This window comes from Anguilla rostrata, chromosome 1 (genome assembly GCF_018555375.3).
Source record: "Anguilla rostrata isolate EN2019 chromosome 1, ASM1855537v3, whole genome shotgun sequence".
Lineage (NCBI taxonomy): Eukaryota > Metazoa > Chordata > Actinopteri > Anguilliformes > Anguillidae > Anguilla > Anguilla rostrata.
In genome coordinates this window covers 6880830-6901191 of record NC_057933.1, presented here as the reverse complement: position 1 = coordinate 6901191, position 20362 = coordinate 6880830, and the positions used below count along the sequence as shown (strand labels likewise).

Genomic DNA, 20362 nt, shown 5'->3' with positions numbered 1-20362 from the left:
AGACTGGAGAGGCCGAATGGCCTGTTCTCCTTATCAAACACAACAGTGTTCATAATCTTTCCAAAGGACAGGTGAAGGCTGGACCACAGTGGTCACAGATGAGCCACAGTTTTCTGTTCTCACAACAAATGTATTTAGCCGAAGTAAATAAGGGATAGGAAAGCAAGCACGGAATAAAGTAGAAAAACGAGCTGCGTACTCAGCCAAGTGCTAAATGAGAATATTCTTCTCAGCAGGGCTGGTCTGACAGGAGGACCCAGCCAAAAGCAGCCCCGAGCAAAACAGGAAAACGAAAACTGCAAAACAGACCGACCCCTCAGTTTGGGTCAAAGCGCATTTCTGCTATTCAGGCTGCTGGTTATACATCACAGAGGATATACGTTTTTCTGTTTTTCAAATGGCTTTTTTGTTTTCCAGCAAAATAATGTTAATTTTTGTCTGTTTCTGACTTTTGATTTTTGACTAGAGTTATCGAAAGGAGCCCGCGTTGAACTTGTGGAGAAATCGGATATTCAGTATGTTGCATAAAAAGTGTTCTGTCAGGACCACTGTCATCAAGTAGAACTTTATTGACAATAAAGGCAATACAGTTATGTTTGGCGGTATGGCTCTGTTCTGGAGCTCTCCCGCCAACCACGCAGCCCGCGTGGATAAGGCCGGGAGGCCAGCAGCCAAACCCCCCCAAGAGGGGTACACACAGAACAGATCCAGCAGCAAAGCAGTTAACACACATGAATGGAGCAAATGCAATTTCTTAACACATAAGGATGGAGCAATACAACTTCTTAACACATAGGAATGGAGAATGCAAATTCTTGACGCATGGGGATGGGGCTGGGGTGGTGGAGGGGATTTACGAAGCAACGTGCAGCGCTTGCATGCAGGAGGAGCAGCCGAATGAGTAGAGGGAGGCTGTTTAAGTAGACCGCCCTGTTAGTGAATGTACTGTGATAGGCGAACATCACTCAGCTGAGCCATCAGCTGATTCGGCCGGAGCGCTTGACTCTCGTGACCTGCCAGAACTACGTGATGCTCCATTAATAAATGGGGACCTTGAATTAGATTTGTGGTGAAAGCAGTCTGTTTCAAGTTGCCACCATTAATTTCTTGTCTCCAAAGAACTCTGTCCATGATCTGACTAAGAACAGCTGGATGACCGAATAAAAAGAGATGGCAGAGGAACCATCTGTCCAGGAACTCTAAGAAGTTGTCCAGGAACTCTAAGAAGGACTGGGTGACAAAATAAAAAGAGATGGCAGAACGCTGTTCATTATCTCTGACTAAGAACAGCTGGATGTCCGAATAAAAAGAGATGGCAGAACTCTGTCCAGGAACTCTACGAAATCGCCCAGGAACTCTAAGAAGAGCCGTTTGACAGAACACAAAAAGAAGACGGCAGAACTCCGTTCATTATCTCTGACTAAGAGCGGCCGGGTGACGGGCGCGGAGAGACGGCCCAGCTCTGCGCGGGATCTCTGACTAAGAACCGCGCGGCACGCTGACTTCAGAGTCCCCCCCGCTGACGATCCGCGGTGACAGAGCCTCACCTCCCACAGGAGCGCGGGGGGGTGGGGGGGGGTGGGGGGGCTCTACGCTTTCGGGCCCGGCGTGTGACAGAGCGCGGCGCCGCCGTGCGCTGCCGGCGCTAACGAAGTGTAATTAACCCGTCAGAAATTCACCTTCGCTAATGACTGCCCGCATGCCATTAGCCAGGAGGTCGGGCGCCATGGCAGAGCCGCGGAGCTCGCCCGCGCAGCTTTCACAATCACGCACGCATTAGTGGGTTATGTGATGTTATGATACCGTGAGGCGCACTCACCCCGAAACGCACACAGACCGGAAGGAATCGCACGATTAAGGAACTGATTAAAAACACTCTTAATGGGCTCGAAAGTGGTACTTTCGGCAAAAAGGCGCAGAGAACAGGTTCGCACGGGTTTTGAGGTCGTTAGCTCAATATGAGCAAGAGTCCACAGCTGTACGGTTTGCCTTGCCTTATTGAAAATTATATACACCGCAATACATTGAAAATAAAGGGACTTTTTTGAAAATACAATGAGGAATGGATTTCACAGCAGTGTATATCTTTTCAATATATAGCCACATCTGAAAGCAGCAAAAATGTGTGTATTTTCCAACCCCAGGCTACCAGTTGTGATCAGTGAGAGACATTCCTCTCCTATAATCAGAACTAGCTGCTGTAATGCTGTGTGACCTATATAGTGTGGAATCAGCACACTAGTACATAGGCATGTAGTACAATGTCAATTCCAGAGGCACAATACCAAATTATACAAAACTGGGTAGAAAAAAAGAGGTAAGAATCTATCTTGTCTTTCCCCCTCAAAAAAGACACTCAAATCCTCTAATGATTTCAGTGTATATTCAAACAGTCCAATTTCTGTTCTCCCAACCCTCTCTAATATTCACAAACATTGAATGTGCATGTATAAGGTGTCATTAATTCAGCGATCAGAGCTATTTTCTTGGCATTATGGAAAATAGATGATTACCGTGTCAGCCATGCAGTACAGTACATTGCCAACTGATCCAGCATTTACATCTGGGCACTTCACATAACTTGACCAATCAGACACCACAGCAGCAGGTGGATACCCAAGCACATACACAAACGCATCCTTATAAAACTCTCTGTCTGCCTCAACAGCAGGTGTTATAAAAAATAAATTTAAAAAATGGTGCTGGTGTCAGTGCGCGGTGAGTTTTTTTGGAAGGGACGTGGGCGCTGTGGGAGGCAAACGCCTGGTTGTCTCCGTTTCCTGTCTGGTACGGTGACAGATAGGAAGGAGGGCGGGAGGCCCATTTTGAGCGCTGATTATCAGCCTCTGTAGCCGAGCCACGCTCCCAGCCACATCCGTGATTATTAAACGCCGGTGACACAGCCAGCCACCAGCGACGGGCTAAAAGAAGGAATAGCGCACGGACGGAGGGAAGGGTGGAGGGGGGGGGCGGGTGGAGAGAGTGAGAGTGAAAGAGAAAAAGACAGCGAGAGTGAGAGAGAGAGAGGGAGGGAGAGAAAAAGGGAGGGAGAGAGAGACAGGCCTGGGAGAGAGAGAATGGGGAGACAAAGGTAAAGAGACAAGGAGAGGGGAAAACAGACGGGGAGAGAGTGAGAGAGCAAGAGAAAAAAATAGAGACAGGGCGAGACAGAGAAAAAGGAGTGAAGTAGCGAGTGACAGAAAAGAGATGGAGAGAGAAAGAAGAGGAAAAGAGAGCATATATAGAATGCCGGTGGAAAGAGGGAGCCCTGACGGGAGGTGTGGAGGTGTAGGCTACGGTAATGTTTGAAAGGTAACGGTCGTTAACGGTTCTTCTGCCGGAGGTTCCATTACACCGCTTAAGTTTCACAGCACATCACTCCCCGTGGCCAAAACGATAGCCCGGCCCTCGCATTATAAAGAGTTTGGGAGTCTACTCATGAAGTTTAATCAAGGGTTTAATCGCAAAGTTCAACTTTGAGTCTCATCGTTTACCTTGTACACACACACACAGAGCGGTCGGCCCCTAAGCCTTTTTACAGAAAGAGTGGGTAGACAAAGCAGCCCTCCTCGAAGAAAGGACAAGAGAGAGACAGAGAGAGAGAGAGAGAAAAGGATGAGGCACCGAGAGTGGATGACACGAGGGGGAGGGGGGTGACTAAGTGAGATTGAAAGACGAGAGAGGGGGGAAGAGACCGAGGCGGAGAGTGAGTGAAAGGAAGGAAGACGTTCAGGGGTACACTGACACTGAAAGAGGACCACACTCCATGGCTGCCTCCAGGCAGACGTATCCCACGGTCCCTTACGAACGTGTCCTTACTACTGCTTTCCGGTGAAGGCCGGGCCTTTGCTAGCATTTAATTATTTATTTTCAGTCATCCATAAAAGCGAAACTAGCATCGGAAATATCCTCCCGCGCTGGTTTTTATTCCCTCCGGTAATTAAAGCTGATGGGGTCAATGCTGGAACTTGCACGTTGCAGTAGCTTTGCATCATGCTGGCAACCTGATTTGAGATGAATTATTGATTTTGGAGTTTTCGTTGGTTAATAACGCAGTGTAGCTGCACTCCAGAGCTGAACTTACACAGGATGGCGACCCTGGACTTGGGCTACACTCTAGAGCTGAACTTAAACTGCATGATGACGTGGACATGGACTACACTCTAGAGCTGAACTTACACTGTATGCTGACCTGGACTTGGTCTACACTCTAGACCTGTACTCATACTGCACAATGACCTGGACTTTGGGCTACACTCTAGAGCTGAACTTACACTGCATGATGACGTGGACATGGACTACACTCTAGAGCTGAACTTACACTGTATGCTGACCTGGACTTGGTCTACACTCTAGACCTGTACTCATACTGCACAATGACCTGGACTTTGGGCTACACTCTAGAGCTGAACTTACACTGCATGATGACGTGGACATGGACTACACTCTAGAGCTGAACTTACACTGCATGATGACGTGGACATGGACTACACTCTAGAGCTGAACTTACACTGCACGATGACCTGGACTTTGGACTACACTCTAGTGCTGAACTTACACTGCACAATGGCCTAGACTTGGAATGCCCTCTTACGGCTGTACTCACACTGCACGATGGCCTAGACTTGGAATGCCCTCTTACGGCTGTACTCACACTGCACGATGGCCTAGACTTGGAATGCCCTCTTACGGCTGTACTCACACTGCACGATGACCGGGACTTGGAATGCCCTCTTACGGCTGTACTCACACTGCACGATGACCGGGACTTGGAATGCCCTCTTACGGCTGTACTCACACTGCACGATGACCGGGACTTGGAATGCCCTCTTACGGCTGTACTCACACTGCACGATGACCGGGACTTGGAATGCCCTCTCACGGCTGTACTCACACTGCACGATGACCGGGACTTGGAATGCCCTCTCACGGCTGTACTCACACTGCACGATGAGCTGGACCTGGGCCTCCCTGCGCTTGATGTTGAGCCCGTTGTACTGCGCCGTCTGGCAGCGGTAGGTGCCCGCCAGGTCCCGCGTCACGTTGTTCAGTCGCAGGCGCCCGTCCCTGGTCTCCACTGCCCAGTCGCCGGAGGGCATCGGCAGGTCCTTGTCCGCGCGGGACCAGAGGACGGGGGGGCGGGGCTTGCCGTCCACGAGGCACACGAGCTCCGCCCACGATCCCTCCCGCACCGTCACCGTTCCGCCACCGGTGGGCACCGTCAGCACCGGAGGAATGACTAGGGGAAAAAAGGGGAGGGAGGGAGGGAGGGAGGGAGGGGGCTCAATCTCTGACACTTGAATGAGTCTTTAATGAAGACGGTGGGTGGCGGCGAAGCGATGGCCTTTACCACTGGCTCCCGGCGGCGGTGACACGCACAGTCACAGCACGGCAGGCCTGCGTGAGTAATCTCTACAGTGGGAAGGAAGCGACCGGCGGTGACAGAGAGAAGAAAGAGTGAGAGGCCAGGGACAGAGGGAAAAACAGAGGAAGGAAGGGACTGGGTAAAAAAAAAAAGAAGAGTTACCTATGAAGGGATGAAAGAATGAGAGAGGAAGACAGAGAGAGAATGAGAAGGAGAGAGAGAAAGAAAGACAGACCCACCTCTTCATAGTGGGGACATACTGTAAGCAGGGAAGTGGTCTATGGAAGGGGGCAGGGTGGGGGGGTGGGGGTGTAGGGGGCAGGAGACCTCTTCCCAGAGAGGTGAGCAGAAAAATCACAGGGGCTGCCAGTCTGGTACCCCGAGGGACTATTGATCCCTACCCCCCACCCCCCCTCCCCCGGACCCCCAAATTGTATGCTGAGACATCAAAGACCTCGGATGCCCTCTCCATGGTGATAGAGACAGGAGCACAGGCTGCTCCAGCTTAATGACCCATCCTTCCCTCACAGGAGGAGTTCCAGGCGTGACCCAGAAAGAGGCCAACGCATGGACTCTCGGTGTTCTTGTTTTTCCCATGGCGCGCAGGAACTATGCCATGGGCTATGCATGGCAAATTGTGGTCACTCACTCACTCACGGACGACCTGTGAGGGACGTTTGGTGGGACGCGTGCGCAGGTGGTGCTTCGTTTAGTAGGATGCATGCTCAGGTGCATCTCCCAAAATCACCATTTCGAACGGCACGAGATTTTTAAGCACAGCTTTATTGCCTAACGTTACTTTAGCTAACCCTAACATGTTAGCGTTTCGCCTACTTTAGTTAACCTAGTTGGCGCGTACCACCGATACAGATGTATGGACACACGGAGGACAACAAATAACGTTACAGAGGTGAGGACATGCCATAGCTAGCTAGCTATATAGTTAGCCAAGTTTTACTCATGACACTTTGTACAGGTGCGCCGTGGGTCTGGACGGTTTTGTGCTTGTTTTAATTCATTTTGGTCCTTTAACAAACCCGATCAGGCACCTTTCGATTCATGCGTTTGGTTGTTTTTGTGAACGTCACTTTTGCCTTGAGCCATCAGTGGCTCGTGGTAAACAAGGCCACCGTTTGTGCCAGAGACTATGTTGCTTACACTACCGGTGTCCCATTTCTCATGGACCTTTTTCTTCTTTTAAACGCTATGAACAGTGAAAATAAGAAAAAAGCGAACAAATCAAATAAAAAATAAAAAAATAAAAAAACAAATAATGGACTGAAATAGAAAACAAATTGTTTATCTCAAGGATAAGGACCCAGCAGAAATGTCTTATTAAGCCAGGTGCACAATCCTCAGTACAACAGTACCCAGAATTCAAAAGCGGTGACCTTCACCAAGCTCCATCTGCTGAAGAACGACAAAGCCTCTTCTAAGAGAAGACATCCCAGTCCGCACTGGGAAAGAAGGCACCACGAAAGCAAGCTCCAGGATTATGTTCTATTAATGGTCAGATGTTTTTTCTCTCTCTTGCTCTTCTAAAATGGCAAGAGCCAGAGACACACGACTGCTTGTGTTGGTTTTTGCACCATCCCCTATGCAGTCGGCTAAAAATACATCCATAAATTGCGTGGATGTTTCAACCGTTTCTTTTCTACTCCATGTACTGTTCCAACAGAAATATAAAATCGTAATCAAAAAAGAAATACGAAAAGACTCACATGTTTTTATTCCTCAATGGAGAGTTTTGCAGCAGTGGGGACTGGGTTTCTTAAAGTAAAGTCATGCACAGCATGTCTCAAAATACTACTTTGTCATCGCTGGTGTACAAAATGACAGCCTTTCATTCCGGAGAACAAAGAACATTAATATCTTGATTTCCGCTCGTTCGTTTGTTTCTTTCATTCTTTTGATCACCTTTCACAAGTGAACTGCACAGACTATCAGCATGAAAAGCACGTCTACACGCTACCAACTTGCCTTTTCAGCTTCTAGTGTCTGAGGCACTATTCCCACAGCTGAGAGACGGTGGAGTGGTGTTTACAGGCTTTTCAACAGATTCGGCTGTGACTAAAGATGCAAAAGGTGGCAAATGTTCTCAGTGTAACACATGTACCTTTAGGAGAGGGGAGGGGCTTAAGGAGCCTAGTTTATGAACCGGTGGCTGCTCACAGCAGGAGTCATCTACTCACACGACGATGGCTAAAATTAATAAGGATACATAAATATTAATAAATGATACTAATAAATAATAAAGGAGCAGTGTGTGGCAGAGGAAGAGGAGAGGTGGAAAAAAAAACACATCTCCAGGAAGAAGACGGAAGAGAAGAGAGGATAAAAAGGAGGAAAGATGAGGAGGAAGAGAAGCCGCGGGTGAGTAGAGGAAGGAAGGGAAGAACATAAGATAATATATAGGAATAAAATATAAAGGTAAAGATAGAACTGCAAGAGGTGCATAGCAACATGCTCAGTGTAAAATCAACTGCGATAGAGAACTATTAACCCTTACATCTTGCTCCTACAGAGCTCACACAAACTGTCAAAAGTTGAATGTCAGAGTGCAATTTGCCGTGTTGGTGGACATGGAGGAGAAGGAGGAGGAGGAAGCAGGGTCGAGGAAGAAGAGGGGGAGGATTAGGAAGAGGCGGAAGAGGATGAGGAGGAAGCAGGGTCGTGAATGAAGATGAGGAGGAGGAAAAGGAGGAGGATGAGGAGGAGGAGGAGGAAGATGAGGAAGATGATGAAGAGGAGGAGGAGGAAGCAGAGTCAAGGAGTAAGAGGGGGAGGAGGATGAGGAGGTGGAGGAGTAAGATGAGGAAGGGGAGGAGGAGGAGGAGGGAGCAGGGTCGAGGAGGAAGAGGAGGAGCAGGAGCCCCTCACCGCTGCTCTGGGTGATGTTGACGTCGACCCGGAGCTCCGGCACGGCGCTGCCAGGGAAGCTGGCCACGCAGCTGTAGGTGGCCTGGTCGCGGAACTTCATGTCCACGATCTCCAGGCTGCTGGTGCCGGGCGCCATGTCGGGGTCGCTGCGCAGGACCAGCAGGCTGTCGGAGGGCACGACGGGCGCCGCGTTCTTGTACCAGGTGTAGTTGACCTTGTCCTGGGGCTGGGCGTCCACGTGGCACGACAGCTTGAGGTCGCGCCCGATCTGGATGGTCTCGCTGTCCTTGTTCAGGTCCGGCGTGATCTGGAAGGTCAGGTTCCTCATGGCTGTGGAGAGACCAGATACTCGTTAGAGCGTCGAAGCGGGGAGAGAGAGAGGGAATCTTCATAGGGAAATGAAAGAGTTTCGCCACAACTTCTACCCTCCTGCCATAAGAAAAACTGTTGCTCGCTCACGGCGATGTGACTGTGTGATTTGTTTGGGCAGGTCAGGAAATGTGTACATTACTGGGGTAATGCTGGGGTCATGCTGGGGTCAAGTTGGGGTCATGCTGAGGTCATGCTGGGGTCATGCTGGGGTCATGCTGGGCAGCTACTCTGAAGTAACTGTGAAGTTATATCGTAGTTTAACTGAAATAAGTCGAAATGCAGTACAAAAGAATTCTTCAGGAGTACACATGAAGTAATGAAACTGCACTGAGTACTGCAATTAAAAAAGTGAGCCCAAAACACTGCACAATATTGTAATTACAACCACAACAACTGAACTGCAGTTATTTTTTGTGAGGGAAGATCTGAGCGGGAAATCCAGGGAGGGGAGGGGGGTGCACACGGAAAAATAGAAACAGAGGAGGGAGCGCCAGCGCCCCCGTTGACAGGCCGAAAAAAGCTTTGACGGGTGCAGCTGCACCATATGGTTCGAACACGAAACTTCTCTCGCGTCTACCTGTCTCTGAAAATTGAATCGTTTCCGGCACCCGCACGTATTCGACACACCGCTGCCCGCTTAAGAGAGAAAACAGACCCGGGTTTCTCTCCGACAAAACATCCTGCTTAATTGGCTCACTTCACAGTTGGATTAATTGCAATAAACAGACAGTGTTTAAAAAAAGGTTAAAAATAACCATGGATCACTGATAAAAGGTTTATTTAAAAGCACATTATTGCAAAGACATACTTAACCTCTAAAAGTGATGTGATTATATCAGCCTCATATGTCAGAAGAGAGCAAGGACCAAGAGCACTCAAACACTCGCCCATGAACTAGCTAATTTGCTAATTTGCAAAAACACAATTTGTACAAACACATGCGCACAAAAATGCACTTCATGCACTTAGATAAAAAATGGCATGTACACATGGCATCTTTGTGCTCTCACATGAAAATAATGTCTTTTTACATGCTAAATATTGCACTGACACAGGATAACAGACACACACGAACACACACACACAAACAGGTGCATGCACACACAAACACACACGCACACGACACACACACGCACAAACCCAAACACACACACACCCCCACACTCACATGCACACACACACACACACACACACACACACGCACACTCACACACACACACCCACACACACACACGCACACTCACACACACAGACACACGCACACACGCACACACACTCACACACACCCCCACACACACACACACGCACACACACACGCACACACACGCACACTCACCTCTGACGATCAGGTTGACGGTGCGCTTGGCGGGGTTGCCCACGCTGTTGACGGCGGTGCAGTTGTAGTAGCCCGAGTCGGCGGGGGCCACGGAGCGCAGCGTCAGGGACCCCCCCCGGATTTGGGCTCGGGGGGGCATGGGCCCGGGGTAGCGGGACCAGGACACCGTGGGGGCGGGGTTGCCAGCCGTCACCTCGCAGGACAGGGTCACGTCCCTCCCCGGGTCCACCACCAGCGTCTCGTTAACGGACAGCCGCAGGGCGGGCGGGGCTAAGAGCGGGACACGGGCTGAGTGTCAGTCACATGACCTTCAGCCTTCCATTGGAGAGACAAGCTGTTTAACTCACATCTCCATTAGGCATCTATTTACAAGGTGTAACATACATCACTTTTAGTAATCTGTTGCAGAGACAAGCTGTGTTTAACTCACATCTTATTTAGGTATCTATTCACATGAATCTCAAACTGTGTGTAATACACATCACCTTTAGGTATGCACTATATAGAGACACAAACTGTGTCTAATGTAAATCACCTTTAGGTATGTACTATATAGAGACATACAGTATGTGTGTACATCATCTTTAGTCATCTATTGCAGAGAATTAACTAAATATCTATTTACATAGATAGACAAGCGGTATTTAACTTGCATCATATTTACTTATGAACTGGAGAGACTAACACGTTCTAACACGTTCTTTAGCCATCTATTTACATTGAGACACAGACTGTGTACAATTTACATCACCTTTAGTTACCTGTAACATGAAGAGCCAAACTTACATCATCTTACTATTTATATGCAGAGACTGTGTGTTACATCAAATGATGTAGGTATCTATTACACCGAGAGCCAGCCTGTGTGTACATTACATCTTCCTTCTTTATCTGTCTATTAAGGGACAGCAGGGACATCATCCTGTAATGGTCTTTTGAATCATTTATTAGTCATTAACTGAAACGATAAAGCTATTACCACAGAAAAGGAGGGCAATTTTCACAAGATTGCGATCATTCATTGCATATCAAGGTAAGTGCCCTGCTTCGGCTAAATCTGTCTCATTTTATACTGAAAGATAAACAGTGTCACTCACATCATTATTTAAAACTGCTAATTACGTGAAATTGAAAATGAAAATATGAAATTAACGTATATTATTGTATCCGAATACCGGCACGCTTTCCTCCTCTGACACCTGTCTCTAATAGAGTGGCAAATCTGTCACAAACACCTGGCTTCAGAATCTCCCTGCACCGAAACGCCTTCCCTCCTTCCCCGTCACTCTCATCCTATCGAATGAATCATCTCGGACACGCTGCGTATCGACTGGGGGGGGGGGGAGGCAGGCGGGGCGAGTGATTGACCAGCTGCCTCATGGACTGACCTAACGGCAAAAAAAGGTGGGGGGGGGGTTCTTTGGTGGATGGAGAGATGCGTCCTGACGTGACCTGTGGGGCGTGTGAACACCCCCCCCTCCCCCGATAGAGCCCGAACAGGCGTGAGCCTTCCTGTCCTCTAATCTACTATGAGGGAAGTGAATGAAAACAGGGGATAAATACCCACAATACACCTGGATGGTCTTTCCAATTCAATACGTCCAGGCAACAGCAGCAGACCCCCACGCCCCCCCCCACCCCCTATCCACCCTCCGTCAGCACCCCCACTGCCCCACCCCAGCTTTTACACTCTGATCACTCACTCAGGACGAGATCAGGATAATCCCATCTCAGCGCCCAAAAATAGGAATCGATTCATTAAACTCCGTCACACAGGACCTTCTAATCTCCAGTTCATCAGAATTCAATCTAGTTGATGCATGCGGCTGCATGCCACGCCCCCACCAGCAAGAACCACTCCCCCCCCCTCCCAACCCCAATCCCATTCTCCCAACCACAGGGTCACCTCAGTGACGGCTTACGGTATTTCCAACAAGTTTTACTCCAGGACCGGTGCCAGAACCAGAGAACGGGTACCGGGTCCAGGTCCTTAACCCAAATAATTTGAGTTCACATTGCTGCCACACATCCTAGTCTGTTTAGTCTGACTACTGTGAGACTGCTATCAGACCATAAGATGATCACGGGGAGCTGTGAACGGACCGAGGCGGTTAAAAGGACGACTCTGCTCCCCCCCAAAAATTTTCATCAGGAGTAAATGATTCTGACCCCTGAATGCTGCATCCACTTTAGGAAAGATAATGTCTGAATTAATGCAGAATCGTCCCTCTTTGACTGCCCCCTGTCTACGGCAGTCCCCCCGTTTCCGGGACGTGTCCTTCCCGCCATTATCGAAGGGGGGGGGGGGCGACAGCCGCGACTTTAAGTGCTGGCGCCTGATGACACGCGAATCAGGGAGCCAAACGAAGCTTCTGCTCCTGCCCTTAAAAGGCTCTCCTACCATTACTATGACAGCCGGGCAGGATTCTTGTTTTTCTTTTTTTTTAAAAAAAAGGTTCTCCAGAAAGGAAAAAAACTGTCGACCCTCTCCGGCAGGAACTGCCACATGAGTTGCTGCTACTGCAGCTCGAGGCCCTGTAATGCTACCAGTATCTTATTTGTACAACAAATAAAAGTGATTGCAGTAAACAGGAAAGGGAGACAGAGAGCGAGAGAGAGAGAGAGAGACGGAGAGAGAGAGTTGGAGAGAGAGAGAGAGAGAGAGAGAGAGAGAGAGAAAGAGTTATTGCTTCAATTTCCTCCGGTGTGGACAGCGGAAGCAGCATCGGGCTGCGGGTGTCCTAAAATAATGGGACTGATGTGTACCGCGGAGCTTTAGTGAGCCGGGGAGCAAATGGAAGTATCTGCCGAGTAATCTCAGGGTTAACAGATCAGACCTGCAGACCAGCAGAATGAGATCTGCTCTTCTCCTTCTGCACCGACTACTCTGCACTCGGGCCTTCCGATGACAATCTTTCTGGTTCCCAGACGGTTCCCTCATGCTGCACTAGCGACAGAACATCAAAGCCCAACGTGGTTTTGAAAATCACGCTCATGTCACGTCGCACGATATCGCGATTGCTATTCTGCTGCACGCTCTCATAATCACATTATAGCATTAGCAGACGCTAGGTGACACAGTGCATAGGTTTCATGATGTGCGAAGCACTGAGTGACGTAAGGTCTTCACGGGAAACACTTAATGCCACACGGCTGGCCAAAACATTGAGAAAATCAAAATGTATTATAAAGCTTGTCAACATTGAGGAATCCTGTTTAGGACTCAAGCTGTTTCTAAACCGTTCAGGGACGTTTTGTATTTATGAGCCACTCCGTTCGCTAGCCTAACAGAGAACAAACCATATCTGCAGTAACAGTCATGTTTTCAGAGAGGATTATCGCATCAGGCAGAGTAAGAGAGTAATTAATACAAAGCAACACAAGACATGACAACAGCATAATTTAAGTCATTTATCATCAACGGTTTATATCTATATCTGTCCTCAGGAAAGCCAACTTAAATAATTTAGTCATGGAGAGACAACAAGACAATAAAACAGTCTGTGATACAGCATCTGGCGGCTGAACAAATATAATTATATATTTATTTCTTTATTTATGTATAAAATAAACGTATTGGCTGGCGGGGGTTTGTGTTTCTTTAAAGGAACTCACAGTTATCATCTTTTAACATTCAAAATTGCTGGACCAATCTCGATTACGTTTGATAATATTTGCCACCTGAAAGATTCCTTAATCAACCACATTTTGGGGAGCAGTAGCTTGAAGTCGTGGGATTTAACATGGGCCATCTTCAGAATATCTTCCACATACTTCCGACAGAGCAGTTGTCAGCGTTCAAGATTCCGTCAGGGTGGGGGGGTCAGGGTTAGGCCAGGCCTTCTGGCTTTGGCCCCTTTCACACATTCCTCTCTTTCCGCTGAGGGGGGCGCCCCGACGTTTAAAATAAAGTCTGCAAAGGGGTCGTGAAACGGGGGATCTTCATCTTTTTGAGTTAGGGGCTTTAACCAAGAAACAGCTGGGCCACAATCAATCAGGGGGATATTGATTCACGTCAGTTACTAACGCCTGACTTCTGCTCGCCGGAGGGCTGAATGCCAGCCTGTAGAAGCAGGGAGATTTTAGGACAGTGATTTATTTATTTTACTTTTTTTTGTCATATGTGTCGTCAGTAGAAGCACTTTGGTGGCTAATGAGAGCTGTTCCAGCGAGCAGGTAATGCGCAAGGCCCGACAGGAAAGTCCCACAGGGCTCAGAAGATTAAGAACGCCTCAACTTCCATTACAACCCCCCCCCAACCCCCCGTCATGGGGTGAGAAGACAGACCCGTCCCCAGAGACTCCGGGGAGCGACCAGCAGCGACACCGCGGGCGGGACATCGTCTGGGGGAACCCAAGCTCGCCCAATTAGGGGTCCAGCCAATTAACGGCGGCTAATCGTTTGTGAGAAACAACCATAGGGCAGGGGCGCAGATCGGCGGGTGGAAAACTGCGCGTTTAGACGGCCTCCTTAACTACTGAACCAGGCCATTAACCGATGAGTACGCTCACCGGTCACGTTACGACGGGTTCGTGACGGGCAGGGTTAGCCGAGACGTAACGTCTTATCGACAAGGTTGCGAGACTACGCGTAGTCACGCAATCAGACGCTCCCTTTCATTTCCGCCACTTAGAATTCGAATTGCCTTATTAAAATTGCATTAAAATGATCAATGATATCTTTCTTCATTTTTTTTTATTTTTTTTTTTAATATGGCCATTGGTTCAGAACCAGGCATCAGTATTAATAGTTTAAGCAATACCTGAAATAACCAAACAAATACTTTCACTGGATTTGTTTCCGAGGAGAAAGTAAAAGTAAAATCCCTTCAGTAATTTCCGTTGCCGGTGGTGGATTGTAAAGCTGAAATTCCTTTGTTCAGTAAAGCTCCTCTGCTGGTTTATCGGTGGATTTGACAGACAGAGCCGGTACACACAAAACAACCTGCAATACCAGGCGAGGATTACGATTAAAAAAATAATAAAAATAAAAATCAATATCTCTTGTCATCTGTGTCTGGATCATATTCAACGGCTTGACCTACTTTGAAGAACATAATCAGATGGTTATGCAGGATGCTGCAAAGGGGCAGGATGAAATACATCACAAAGACGAATCAGGGGAGACGGGCAGCGCAAGTTCATCCTTTACGTTCTTAAGATGCGCACTTAAGCCGAACGCACACACGTAAAGACTCTGTAAAATCGTGAGCGCGAGCACTCGAGCGAACGCGACTCACATCGCAAGCAGGGTGGGGGAGCCGATTCAGAGCTTGGCACTTGAAACGGTGAAGCGGCCATCGCACAGCCAAATATATATACATATATATTTTTTATTTTTTTTCTGCAGATGCACAGAACACTGAAAAATATCATGTGACGACAGCGGAGGAAAGAGAACACAGTCAACGGTTGTACGCATAAGTGCGGCCTAGCCCGGTCACATGAGGTAGCAATGGGTTGAGTATTGTGTTTATCATCATCAGAGTGCATCCCTTTTAAGAAGAAGTAGCCGAAGGACCAAATGAAGGATTCTTTTTTTTTTTCTTTTTTTACTCAAAAGAATACTGAAGCTTTGAAATCAGGAAACTGCAGAGTTCCACCTCCGGCACTGGAGCCCAACAGATATTAATTATTAATGCTTAATGTTGACTTTTAATTTTTCTATTCTGTTATTCCAAAACTTAGATAGCAAAATGTTCTTTTGTTAAAATCAACTCTGATATAGAGGACATCGAACTCTAATAGAGTACATGTGGTCTGAATAGGACTACAAATTCTGTTGAGGTTGATTTTGTACACATTGTGAATTTTGCTATGTACCAAAAGTTATTTCCATGATGTGGATGCAGACTAACTATCTTACAGCACATAGTGCCAAACACTATCAAAAAAGACCTATGGGGGAAAAAAAAACAATAGAGACCCAAATGAAATGTAGAATGTGGGGATAGCTTGGGCATACTCTGAGGAAGTCAAAAAAAATAAAAAAACATCACCAGACAAGCTCTTACGTGGAACCCGTGAGGAAAAATAAACAGAGGAACGCAGAGGAACACCTGGAGAAGGTCAGAGAGGCAGAGGCAACGGAAACAGGGCATTCTGGGAAGGAGCTGGAGTCACTGACCCAAAACCAGGAGATGGAAAATCCAGGTTCAGAAAGTAAAAGCCCTCCCCAGTATTTTGTTCCAATCTGGAGCTGCTAATTGGCACAATTCTTCGGCCAGGAGGTAGAAACTATAATTAGTGAAATCAGCTGGCTGAGTTCATGGTAGTGTTGGAAGAAACACATGGCAGGACTTTTTTTTTTACTTTCTGACCCCATTTTTTTTTACTTTCCACTTCCAAAACAGAGAGCACTGGAGGTCTCGTCGTGGGTGACAGATGCTCCTGGTATGAGCCAAACGGGCTCGAGTAAGTACTGCAACTCTACAACATGCGCCAGGTCACCCGATTCCTCTTCCAAGACACCCGGCCATTTCTTTCCCCTTATCATTACATTACAGGCATTTAGCAGACGCTCTTATCCAGAGCGACTTACACAACTTTTTACACAGCGTTTACATTGCATCCATTTATACAGCCGGATATGTACTGAAGCAAGGCAGGCTACGTGCCTTGCTCCAGGGTACAACGGCAGTGTTTATACCTGGGAATCAAACCTGTAACCGTTAGGTTACAAGACCAGCTCCTTACCCATTGTACTACACCGCCGTCCAAATTATAGCGACAGCTGTTTTATGGGCATATTAAACAAGCCTCTGTGTTCTGTTCCTGCCACAGCACCACAATATTCCTCATCTCAGGTTTCCGCCTGCCTGTCGTTTCCATCGCATCCTGTCTGCCTCGTTCTCCCGCTTTCCCCCGTACGCTTCGCTCACCAGTCCCACAAGAAACGCCAGCGGTTTCACAGAAAACAAGCGTCTTTTGTGTTATAGCACATTATGTTATTGAGTGGCAGTTTTTTTATTTTTTTCTCCATGGGCTGTTGGCAGCGGCTCAGTCAATGAAAACAGCTTGATATCCACCAGTGGCCCAGCCGAAGGAGCTCGATAGCACGATTACTGACACTCGAAGAACCCCGACAGACAATAAGATCTGAGGTGGTAAGCCACGGAATGATTTTTCGAATCCACGCGGCCAGCCTCCAGGATTTCGAGCGTCGGGGGCCAAGAGCTCACGGCGAAATCGGCACGGCACGGGAACCCGCGGGAGGGGGGGAAGAGCACGGAGTCGGGGGGCCGAACTCGAAATGCGCGCGCCGGGGCATCGGCGGTGCGGCGATTTACTCTCTCGGGGGCGCTAAAGAAATCCGACCAGCTCATCCCCCGAAGACGGACCGGACGGGCCTCTGGCACTGCGCCGCGCACATCAGCCTGAGAGGCTCACGCTGGGGACCGGGCCCCACACAGCCGCCGGAGCTCGTTAAAGACGCTGGAGCTCGAACTAGCCAATCAGGGATTGCGATGCCCGGGCACGACATGCGGTCCCCTGATTGGCTGGCCGATCAGGGACTGCGATGCCCGGGCACGGTGCGGCTGTATCCAGCGGGGCGGCCTGCGGTCTGCAGCCGTGCTACAGGACGACGGGGAGCCCAGCCACACAAACAGCCCACCCCCCCCCTTTTCAAGGCCCTTGTGATGACCCCATTACTCGTAAAAACCCCAGGTTCATCCTTCAACCGCCCCCTCCCTGAGGGTATCTGGACGCGCAGAGGACACCCGAAAGAGCGCTCTCATCTCAGTGAGGTTCCACCGGCCCAGACGGACCATCTTACCAGCGTGCTGTGCCCCTGCCATAGAGCCCGGTCACATCGAATGCATGTAACAGCAGCCTGCACTGATGGTATGCATGTAATACCAGGACTTATGGATCAGGAGTGTAATAGGAGTGGGTCTTCAGCTCTTACCATCTCTCTCTCTCTCTCTGTCTATCATTCTTCTCTCTCTCTCTCTCTCTCTCGCTTGGTTTTCATTTCTTACCCTTTCCTGCTCTCTGTCACTCTCTCACTCTGTCCTTCTTTCTCTCCCACTCTCCCACTCTTTCTCTTTTTCCCTCACACTCGCTCTCTCTCTCTCTCTCTGCTCCAAATGTCATTCTCATCCCACGGACACTCAAAAATATTTCAGCTGAAGGGCCATTACGGTTCTCCATCAAACCCATTATCGAACATTAGAGGGGAAAAAAATCGTGCATTTAAAGGATCTGATAGTATTTTGTCGCTTACAGGTACATACTATGATTTAGCTGCAAGCAATAATTCAGCAGGATGCTATGTAAAAACTGGAATAATGCAAGGCATACCCATTTTTTAACGGCAACAGCCCTACATGCAAAGGAGAATAATAAAAACACATTTATATAGCACCTGCGAGGTCACAGCTCTCCGTGATCTAAAAGTAGCCCGCAGTTTTGTGTTCACTTCAACTTCAAAATGCTTTAGCGTTACTTAGCAACACCCTGAAGTGAGAAGAAGACTCGTGAAATGCATTTAACGCCACCAGTGACTGGCACCCTATATATTTTTTTAACCTTTGACCTTCGAGCATTCGCCTGTTCGCTGGCTCTGGTCAGCTGATGCGCTCAGCGCAGGTCCTCCAAAATGACTGGGTAACACTGGGTACAGGCTTACGTCTCCACCTCTAAGTGCTAATATACCCCGAGTCCATTTCTTTTTTTCACCAAAAAACAAATCAGTATTTCATTTCTTCCACCCAGTCTACTTTTGTCACTGCATCTTTTCTCTTGTTTACCTGGCGTATGCTTTCATTCAAAGCAACTTGGGAAAACCTATTTGCCTTGTTGCGTCCTCTCTCTCTCTCTCCCTCTCTCTCTCTCTCTCTCTCACTCTCTTTCTTTCTCTCCCTCTGTCTCTCAAAGGCACAAGCTTTGTGTGGGGGGGGGGGGTAGTTTTCTCAAGGACATATCCATAGTATCCCCGTTGCTACCGTTTCGCTTCCTTAGATCTGGGCCCGTTCCTTGTCCTCCTCTCTCTCAGCTTCACACCGACTCTCACAAATCTGGGAAGACGCCATTTTGCTGCCAGAGAAACATTCACGCCTTTCCCTTCTCAAACTCCTCCAGTTTCGCATGAACAAAAGCCGCTCTGAAAGAGGTCACATCAATCTTGCTTTATGCTAATTTCAAGGATGCAACTGCTACACGAAGGGAAAAGCAAGCCGCGGAGCTCTTTTTGTATAAAGGCACTTTCCTTTTTTCTCGTTTTATTTTTTTTTTGTCCTAAGAAAATGCTCTCGTCCCTGCCTCTCACACTCAGCCCCTTCGCTCAAGTAATGATCAGTCTTAAGACCACCACCACCACCACCACCACCACCCACAGCCTTTCTCCACCACAAAAGCCACAAATCCTCCGTCTCCATTATTTACTTCTAATTGACTTCTCTCTCCATTAATGAAATATGCATGTAGGTGACCTTTGACCATTACAGAGCAGACAAAAGAGCTAAAGTCTTACATTTATCTCAATCCAAGCCATTAATCATAATCTTTCACAAGCTTTCGGAAAAACACTTTTTTCCACCCCCCCCACATACAATAGATTAATAGGTAAATCCGACAAAGCGGTGCTCTTTCATGATATTTCAGAGAGACCAATACAAGAGTGAAAAGCGGTGTGGATGCGCATTTATTTACGGCGAAAGTCCTTGCGTGTTCACAGACCGGTTCTGCGCTGTCAGAGGTATCAACAGTCAGACGTAAACCGATACAGGGAAAATAAGAGAAACAAGGACAGCTAAACTGGAATAGGCAAGCCAGGGCGCTGTCACAGGAAAATAACAAGACAGACACAGGAGGGCGGGGACACAGTTGGCAGAGTCAGTCAGAGGCAGAGATAGATGGATAGAGACAGCGGGAGTGGGAGAGAGAGAGAGACAGTGTGTGTGTGTGTGTGTGTGTGTGTGTGCGTGCGTGTGTGTGTGTGTGTGCGTGTGTGTGTGTGCGTGCAGTGTGTGAGTGTGTGTGTGTGTGTGATGCGGTAGTGCAGTTGTGTGCGTCGTTGTGTGTGCTGTTGTGTGTGACGGTGCGTGCGTGTGTGTGTGACGTGGTGGTAGTGTGTGTGTATTTGAAAGTGGGGGGGAGGGTTGTAACGCAGCAGTATTGCTCTGACTCACAGGTGGTAGTGGTGAGCAGAAAGGTGACGGAGCTGTCAGGGATGTCGCACACTTTTCGCACGGATACTTCACACGTGTAGTTGGCAAAGTCCTGCGGCCTCAAGTTCTTCAGCTTCAGAACCTTCGTCTCCCCCTGAAGGAAGAAGAAACGCCCGTTAGTCTGACAGACCACGTAAAACAGACACATACACACACACACACACACACTCAAGCCTTCTAAAGACTGATGGCAGTGTAAATAAATGGGTTGCATGTGTAAAAAGGATAATACAGGTGT

General features: G+C 48.3%; 1 protein-coding gene across 1 annotated transcript in view; it reads right to left on the bottom strand.

Moving 5' to 3' along the window:
* Window positions 1-20362, bottom strand: part of LOC135239039 (MAM domain-containing glycosylphosphatidylinositol anchor protein 1) — a 170551-nt gene that overhangs the window by 53481 nt on the left and 96708 nt on the right. The window contains exons 6-9 of the mRNA XM_064307432.1: window positions 20086-20218; window positions 9954-10223; window positions 8246-8575; window positions 4943-5239 (exon numbers count right to left, since the gene is read on the bottom strand). Of these exons, the coding sequence (XP_064163502.1) occupies window positions 4943-5239; window positions 8246-8575; window positions 9954-10223; window positions 20086-20218 (1030 nt within the window). The remainder of the gene's footprint in view (window positions 1-4942; window positions 5240-8245; window positions 8576-9953; window positions 10224-20085; window positions 20219-20362) is intronic.